At 38.1% G+C, this 9,168-nt stretch overlaps 1 protein-coding gene across 8 annotated transcripts in view; it reads left to right on the top strand.

Annotated features, from left to right (window-relative positions):
• Positions 1–1,464: 1,464 nt before the first annotated feature.
• LOC113423225 (uncharacterized) overlaps positions 1,465–9,168 on the top strand; it is a 22,243-nt gene continuing 14,539 nt past the window's right edge. For 3 of the 8 annotated variants that reach the window (XM_087972534.1, XM_087972535.1, XM_087972529.1), the window contains exons 1-4: positions 1,465–1,640; positions 5,153–5,473; positions 6,941–7,089; positions 8,423–8,729. In XM_087972534.1, coding sequence (XP_087828660.1) covers positions 5,270–5,473; positions 6,941–7,089; positions 8,423–8,729 — 660 coding nt within the window. In that variant the 5' untranslated portion in view covers positions 1,465–1,640; positions 5,153–5,269. The remainder of the gene's footprint in view (positions 1,641–5,152; positions 5,474–6,940; positions 7,090–8,422; positions 8,730–9,168) is intronic. The other 5 variants (XM_087972536.1, XM_087972530.1, XM_087972532.1 and 2 more) reach the window with 3 other exon arrangements.

The raw sequence follows: 9,168 nt of genomic DNA, 5'->3' as shown, positions 1-9,168 counted from the left end.
AAGCTAGATGGCTATCCTGCCTATACAGGCATTCCTCGACTCAGCAACCGTTCGTTTAGTGACTGTTCAACATTACGATGGCACTGAAAAAAGTCACCTAGGATCGTTTTTCACACACACAAACTGTTTCAACTCCTATCCTCAAAACGACACTATAGAGCCCTGCACACCAGAACAACTAGACACAAGGACAGTTTTTTCCCTAAACGCCATCACTCTGCTAAACAATAATCCCCTCAACACTGTCCAACTATTTACAAAGTCTGCAGTACTATTACTATTAATCTTCTCATCACTCCTTATCACCCATCCCCTCCCACTTGTGACTGTATGACTGTAATTTTGTCACTTGTATCCTTACGATCTATATTGACTATTTCCTAGTATGATTTGATTGCTTATTGTACCCCATGAGTATCATTAAGTGTTGTACCTGATGATTCTTGACTCTTGATGAATGTATCTTTTCTTTTATGTACACTGAGAGTATTTGCACCAAGACAAATTCCTTGAGTGTCCAATCACACTTGGCCAATAAAGAATTCTATTCTATTCTATAAAAAATTCTCATTTGGTGTACAATGTTCCTTCTCAGCAGATCACAACAGCTAAGCCACACTAGCTCTGTTCACAGTCTGGGCAAAAGAGAAGATGGTTATCTTGAGTCTTTGATGGCTTCATTCAGACACCCCAGACTGGACCTGGGTGCTAAATTAACTCTTTTTTTTTTTCTGCATTTACGGAAGATGCTGAGCTGTAACTTGAACAAAATGGCCTTTGTTTTGAGTAAAGTCTAACTAAACTTAGCACATGGTACAAACACAGCTACTAAATCTTCAACCAATTGGATGTGTGTATCATGTGAATGAAGCTTTGCAACTCAACCTGATGTGGCTAGTTTTACAATTTAAATACCCTTGTGACTCCAAACAACTAGCATTTGTGATTCAGCTGATCATTGTGCAAACAAGCCATTGACACTACTGGCCTACGGGCTTAAGATATGAACCCACCCCAGCCATCTAATTTATAAATGGCTCCCTGCCATGTATGAATCTGGTCAGTTGTTTATTCAATAAACCATGTTAAATCACACATTTGTTTATTCACCAAAGCCATATGGCATAACGAAGTCTGAACTTCTTTATTTTTAACTCCACCTTTTGTTTTTGGAAGTTTTAATCATCTACTCTGCTGACGACTGTCAGTGAACTCAAAAATGGTTGACTTCTTTGTGGCTTTTCAGATACTATTCTGACACATCGTCTCTTACAGTGACTTTTGATTATTTTTGCTTCTAATGAATGAGCAAAACCACTGCTATCAAACCTCCCATCTTCGCAGCTTAAGGAGCGTCAGGCAAAGTTTACTTTTCTCCTCTTGGCTCTTTTCCTGATCTCCTTACCTGGCAGGTGACCACATTTCTCCTTACCTGACAGGCCTACCAGTTTCCTGAACAATCGAAAGCAAGTAAGAGCCAAGATTAGTTGCCACCACAGTTCCCATAGCAGCAACTGCCCTGTTCCTCTTGGCCTGGGGAAAGCTAGTGCCTACAGAAACCAGGTTGTTCAGGTGGGAAGATTGTTACTTACTCCCAGCTTATTCTGAGATTGCCACTCGGCAGCCCTGATTATTGGGAGGTAAGCAGGAATGACAACCCCCCTTTTTAAAAATCACTTTTGTCTACGATTTTCCCTTTTAAAAAGAACACTGGGCTCACTTGCTCGACACAGACAATCTGGAAAAACTTAAGCTTTCTAATTAGGATAATTTCTAATTTTTCTCTCTGATTATGGAATCTTCCCTCTATATACACGTGAGTTTGGGCTGGATGTGAGAATCTGCTTCTTTCTGGAACAGCGACTTTGCTATCTTTCTTTGTTTAACTGGGGCATTCAATTTCTTTCTCCTCTTTAGTACAATTTTTTTTTCAGGTAAAACTCCCCAGAGTCTATTTCCTCTTTATTACATCCACCAAAAGTTGCTCCATTTTTTTTAAGGGTTCCCTCCCCCCCGCATTTCCTTCTCTTGTAGTTTTCTCTGTGTGTGTATCTCTTTAGGCTTGGATCAGCAAATCTTTGTTTTGCATTTCTTGATTTATTGAACGTCATTGCATTTCAGTCTGTTAAAGGTTTTCCCTTGAAATAAATAAAGAGAAAATTTACTTGGGGCCAAAACATCAAAATATGAAAATATAAAGATAATCTTAAATTAGGCATTAGATAAAACGGTTCAGTAAATCAATCAATATTACCTAAAACATGTAGAACTCAAACTTGCAACTATATTGCTAAAGATCTTGTTTTTATACCATCCTCTAAAACAATCGGCCGAATGAAATAATGCCCTTATTCTAGGTGGCTTAATAAATTAAACCATCTCTTTGCAGAGCAATGACTTAACTGAAGCCATCTAGTGAATTTAGGACTTCATTTAGCAAATTAGAATCAATTATCCCATTGTTTTCGGGCAAAAGTACGTTATAAGAAATGAAGACTTTGGTACATGAGAATAGCGAATGTGAAATGTTTGAACATAGTTATTGGAGGAACAAACATGGGACTTGCGAATGAAGGCACAACTTTGGGGCCTTTTTAAATGTCCTGAATATGAGACTTTTTGTTCTGTTCTGAAGAAACATTTTTTTTAAACAAATTTTATTAATTTTAAAGACAAACAAATCATCATTAACCATTACATACTTCCGGTTTGTTGGCTTCGCGAGCGGCAGGGATTCGCAATACTGCGCGATCCCTGCTGCGCTAGCCGTTTTTGGTGCTCTGATCCAGACGGGTTTGGAGCTAAGGCTGCCCTGCAGGGGCGGCTGAAAATAGGGGGGACCCGGAGAGGGGTTTGGGGGTGTTGCAAACCCCCTCCCCGGCCGGCAGAACCCCCTTTTCCCAAGACGGTGCAGCGGCGGTCCGTAATGGCCACCACAAAGAAGCCGGCAGCTGGGCAAGAATGCGCAGGAGGAAGAGGAGAAAGCCTTTGAAAGTGAAAGTTTTTCTTGGTTGACCCAGGACTCTGACATATTTAACATAATTCCTGGAAATTATGGCTTTTTGAATGATACTTTCCAGAAGAGAAAACAAGCGGCAATTTTGAGGTTCTGAAAGGAAAGTTTACTCTCCTTCCCTACGGAATCAACAAGTGGATACTGAGAAACCTGTCTTTTTCAGGTAAAAACTGGCTTTATGTGATAAGTGGGAAGGGAGAGGACAAAAAATATATTTATATGTTAAGATTTTGTTGGAGGAGATGCCTTAAGGATCTGAAGACTGAAATGTATTGCAATAAGGCTTTAAGATACAGATTTGGACTTTCTTTTTTTGATTGATACTACCCCAGGAAGAGAAAGTGAGAACTTTGTCTTGGCTTGGATTGATTAATGACTTTGGGATTGTTCTATTTTTTGAAATATCTTGGTTGTTGCAAGAAGAAAGGGGGGGAAAAGAAAAGAAAAGATTTATAATGGCTTTTTCTGTTGAGGAACTGAGAAAAGAATATGAGCAAACAAAAAAAGATGGCAAAGATGGTGTAAAAGAAGCCTTCCTTTTTTTTAGAAATGGCGCTTGCTACCTATCAACAAACACTACAACAGATGGAGGAGGAGGAGGAGGAGGAGGAGGAGGAGGAGGAGGAGGAGGAAGAAGAAGAAGAAGAAGAAGAAGAAGAAGAAGAAGAAGAAGAAGAAGAAGAAGAAGAAGAAGAAGAAGAAGAAGAAGAAGAAGCCATCTTTAATGAATTTCAAAATTTAACTAAGAAAGAAGGAAGAAAGAAAGGAAGGAAAATGAAGGACTTAAGATTTAAAAAAATACTCAAGAAAGAGAAAAATAAGGTGCAAAATCAATATAATGATAGTAAACAAAAGAAAAAAGGAACACAACAGAGAAGGGAAGCCAGCAAGGCAGAGGCTAGGAGAAGGTGGGGTAGGAAGGTCTGGTGGGGGAAGAAAGAAAGGGAAAAGGTGGAGAAAAGCCACAAAGTTTTGAAATCAGATGGGAAAAGAGGAATCTTTTTTAGGGACAAAGGGTAAAGTATAATTTCTTTAAAAAAGATTTTGCAAGGTACATAAGATGGTATTGTAGCATTTGTATTAGAAATAGAAAATTAGAATGGTTTAAGAGTTAATAAGAGATTAAAATGTTGAAATGTTTAGTAATGATTGATTTTAAAATTTAATAAAATATTAAAGGGAATGTTTAGAATATTGAGTTTTAATTAAAGAGTTTAATATGACTATGGTATTGATGTTATTATAAAATTATTATTGTAGCATTTGTCTTTGGAAAAGGCAATGGGAATGTTATAAGATTCAATATTTAGATCTATTATTTAACTATGTATTTAATCATTTTGGATTTATTATTTTTCTTTTATTAAAAAAAAAATAGTAGACAGAATGTACCAAGCAGAATCAGATTGGGTATTAGGTGTTATTTTAAATGTTAACCTAATTAATTTAGGGGGAAGATAGAAAGGCATCATACTCTGATTAGTGATTTCAGGAGAAACTCTTTTTTTTTTATTATAAGGAATGAGACAAAGGGATAATAAAGAATGGACAAAAGATACAAATATAATGACTCAAATTAAGATGGATTAAATAAGATAGAATTAAGAAGAGTGAAATGTGTGGAGAAGCTAATATAGAAGACATAGAATGGTAAATAAAATAGGTAATGACATGTAAGATGAGCATGAATATAATTGAAGTCCATGTAGAGAGAGGTACCTGGGGCCAAGTTACTTTCCTAAAAGATTTTTTATATGTTTGTGTGTTGTGTGTTTATGTTTTTGGGAGAATTAATAAAACCTTGCAGAAATATAGAATGAGAATAATGGTAACCAAGTCAGAAAGAAATAGATGAAATAATAATAGTGAAATTGAATAAGAGTAAAGAGAAGTAAAGAGAAACTGGATAAGAGGTATTTGTATGCTCATATGGAAATGGTTTAAAATAGAATTATATTGTATTATATTATATTATATTGTAAGGTTTTATTTGACTTGTAAAATTTATAATGGAAAAAGGTTCAAGTATGTAATGTTCTGAAAAAACATTTTTATGCATTGGGGAAAATGCTAGTTTTGAAGGAAAGCTCTCCTCCCCCTTTATTTTGGGTCGTGGATTTTTTTTTTTTTTTTTAGGTTCTTCAGACTGGGTTCACAAACCTCCGTCAGCCCAAACTCCAGATTGGAGCATCACATTGATTCAGCCACGTTGCTCAGGGAAGAGAAGTTTTCCTGGGATTCTCAACTCCTTAAATGTTACTCCGTAAGTGGACTGGATTTCAGAGTTTGCCTTCCCGATTCGGAGGCGTCAATGGAGGTTTCCAACACGGTTCTGTGGAGAACTCAAGGCTCCCCAGCCAAGAGTCAGGAAATACCAGCGGAAACCCCATGTCCTCCTCTACGTCGCTTTTGGCCACAGAAAAGATCCTTCCTTCAAAGAGTCCTTTTCCATCACAGGTAAGCACTCAGGTGTTTCCACTGGCTTCTTAACCTTTGCAGGTGAAGGGACTCCCACATATTTATTTATTTTGATTTATTTTGATTTGATTTGCCGATCGCTTACAAGATAATACGTATAAGCATAAACATGAGTAAGAATACAGGAAATAGGTACGAATAAATAGGGACAGGGATGGTAGACACGATGGTGCACTTATGCACGCCCCTTACAGACCTCTTAGGAATGGGGTGAGGTCAATGGTGGATAGTTTGAGGTTAAAGGAGTGGCGGGGGGGTTAGAGGATGTAACAACAGAGTCAGGTAGTCCATTCCAGGCATTGACCACTCAGTTGCCGAAGTCGTACTTTCTGCAATCAAGTTTGGAGCGGTTTCCATTGAGTTTGTATCTGTTGTGTGCTCTTGTATTGTTGCGGTTGAAGCTGAAGTAGTCATTGACTGGTAGGACATTGACTGGTAGGAAGTCCTCGACTTACAATCATTTGTTTAGTGATGGTTCAAAGTTATGATGGCGCTGAAAAAAAAACACTGACTCATGACCGTGTTTTCACAGTTATCCCCACTGCAGCGTCCCCCATGGTCACGTGATCAAAATTTGGATGCTTCTAGAAATTCCCTGGCATTTGGGGACTTTAGAATAGAGCTGGAAGGGACCTTGGAGGTCTTCTAGTCCAGCCTCCTGCGCAAGCAGGAGAACCTATACCATTTTAGATAAGCGACTATCCAGTCTCTTCTTTAAAACCTCCAGTGATGGAGCAGCCACGATTTCTGGTGGCAAGCTGTTCCACTGGTTAATTGTCCTCCCTGTTAGGGAAGCAACCTTCATTCCAGGTTGCTTCTCTCCTTGATTAGTTTCCAACCCTTATTTCTTATCCTGCCCTCTTGGCCTGGTCTAGGACAGTCACATTTTCCCAATTGAAATTCCTTTGCTCGCAATAGAATACCTTATGCTACTAGGCTTGAAATTTTGGACCTGGACAACCTAGAACTACGCCGCCTATGGTCTGACCTAAGCTTAGTACACAAAATTGCCTGCTACAACGTCCTACCTGTCCGTGACTACTTCAGCTTCAACCACAATAACACACAGGCAAACAATAGATACAAACTCAAAGTAAACCGTTCCAAACTCGATGGCAGAAAATACAACTTCAGCAACAGAGGGGGTCAATGCCTGGAACTCACTCCATGACTCTGTTGTTACATCCTCAAACCCCCCAAAACTTTTAACCTTAAACCGTCTACCATGGACCTCACTCCATTCCTAAGAGGTCTGTAAGGGGGCGTGCATAAGTGCACCAGCGTGCCTACCGTCCCTGTCCTACGGCTTCCATTTATTCATACTCATTTATTATGTATATACTGTTTATACTTATATGTTATGTTCATACTTATACTTGTTTTCTCATACATGCTTAACAAATAAATAAGTTTTGAAACTCTTCTTTTCTCTTTCCATTCCCTCAGCTAAAGAGCAGTGGGGTAACAGCTCAGCAAGAGCTCAGCAGCCCACGAAGCAACCCAGGAGGGACCTGCATGAAGTTCCTACACCCTGGGCCTCTGAGAGCCGTGTCTGTGGGGTCCCAGCCTGGTTCTCAGGCCAACAACGACAGAATGTAGGTTTGGCATAAAGTGGATATGAAGGGGGGAAGCTTTGGCATGAAATCTAACAGGGGTGTATGTTATTCTTTTGGATATAGCGGGAATAGAATAGAATAGAATAGAATAGAATAGAATAGAATGGAAGAATAAGAATAGAATAAGGAATAAGAATAGTAGAATAGAATAGAATAGAATAGAATAGAATAGAATAGAATATTGGAATAAAAATAGAATAGAATAGAATGGAAGAATAAGAATAAGAATAGAATAAGGAATAAGAATAGTAGAATAGAATAGAATAGAATAGAATAGAATAGAATAGAATAGAATAGAATAGAATAGAATAGAATATTGGAATAAAAATAGAATAGAATGGAATGGAATAAGAAAGAACAGAACAGAACAGAAAAATAGAATGGAATGGAATAAGAAAGAATAGAATAGAATTGAATAGAATAGAATATCGGAATAAAAATAGAATGGAATGGAATGGAATAGAATTGAATAGAATAAGAAATAATAGAATAGAATATCGGAATAAAAATGGAATGGAATGGAATAGAATAGAATAAGAAATAATAGAATAGAATATTGGAATAAAAATAGAATTGAATTGAACTGAAAAGAAGAGAATATCGGAATAAAAATAGAATATAATGGAATGGAATGGAATGGAATTCTTTTATTGGCCAAGTGTGATTGGACACCCATGGAATTTGTCTTTGGTGCATAAGCTCTCTGTGTACATAAAAATTATTATCCTAAAATCATCATAAAAATACATTCGTCATAGTCATGAGGTACAACACTTAGTGATAGTCATAGGATACTAAATAAGCAATCAACATAAATCATACTAGGATACTAAATAAACAATACAAATCGTAAGATACAAGCAACACGGTTACATCCTAAGTAGAGAAGGTAATAGGAAAGATGAGAAGAAGAATCGTAATACAGCCTTACTAAATAGTTTAACTGAATTGTGGAAATTAGTTATTTAGCAGAGTGATAGGACGGGGGGAAAAAACTGTCCTTGTGTCTAGTTGTTCTGGTGTGCAATGCCCTATAGCGTCATTTTGAAGTTGAAACAATTTATGTCCAGGATGCAAGGGGTCTGTAGATATTTTCACAGCCCTTTTTCTGACTTGTGGAATATACAGGTCTCCAATTGAATTACATCCCTGGGATGTATTTTCCCAAAGGTGCTTTTTTTTTTTTTTCCTTCCCCCAAGTGGCAACTGGACTTTCTCGTTTTACTTTGAAGAAGTTTCGCTTCTTGTCCAAGAAGCTTCTTCAGCTCTTTTTTATGCATTTATTTATGCATTATTTTTTTTTTTTGGACAGAGATGTTCCAAGCAATCTGGCCTACGGCATGCAGCCTCCCGGTTCAAATCTTAGGAGGGGGAATTCCTTATCCCACCTTCCTAACTACAATACAAAGGACTTTAATTCCGATCAGCCATTGGCTAGAAAAAGGTGGAGCGGCTCGCAGCCGGACCTACAGGCAAACTTTCTGGAAGAGACACCAAGGAATGTGAAGCTAAGAGAAGGGGGTGACTTGTTGGCAGGGCAACCTAAAGAGTTTGGAGCACGGAACCTCGTGTTGGAAGTTGACATGATGGAATTTGAGCTCTTTTCCCTAAAACAGAAGGTAATGTACGATCGTATCCTAATCCAGAGGTCTCCAAACTTGGCAACTTTAAAACTTGTGGACTTCAACTCCCAATTCTGGGAGTTGAAGTCCACAAGTCTTAAAGTTGCCAAGTTTGTGGACCCTTGTCCTAATCTGCGGACTATATAGGTAGCCCTCGACTTACAACAATTCATTTAGTGACTGTTTAAGTTACAGCGGCACTGAAAAAGGGACTCGCGGCTGTGTTTTCACACTTGTGACCTGTGGTGACCCAGGCACAAAAGCAACAAAGTCACAAAAATAGGCAAAGTCCCTTTAATACCTCCAACTTGGATCCCGGTGTCCAGTTATCATTAGCTGGAGAGAAAAAAACTCTCCCAAAAACAGTTTTCAAAAGGAAGAAATTCCGTCCAAACTCAAAGTACATATACATTATAAAGAAAAACCAACACAAACC

This window comes from Notechis scutatus, chromosome 11 (assembly GCF_049901735.1).
Source record: "Notechis scutatus isolate UNSWTSFEM ecotype Mainland chromosome 11, rNotScu1.2, whole genome shotgun sequence".
Taxonomy (NCBI): Eukaryota; Metazoa; Chordata; class Lepidosauria; order Squamata; family Elapidae; genus Notechis; species Notechis scutatus.
This window is presented reverse-complemented; position numbering and strand designations above follow the sequence as displayed.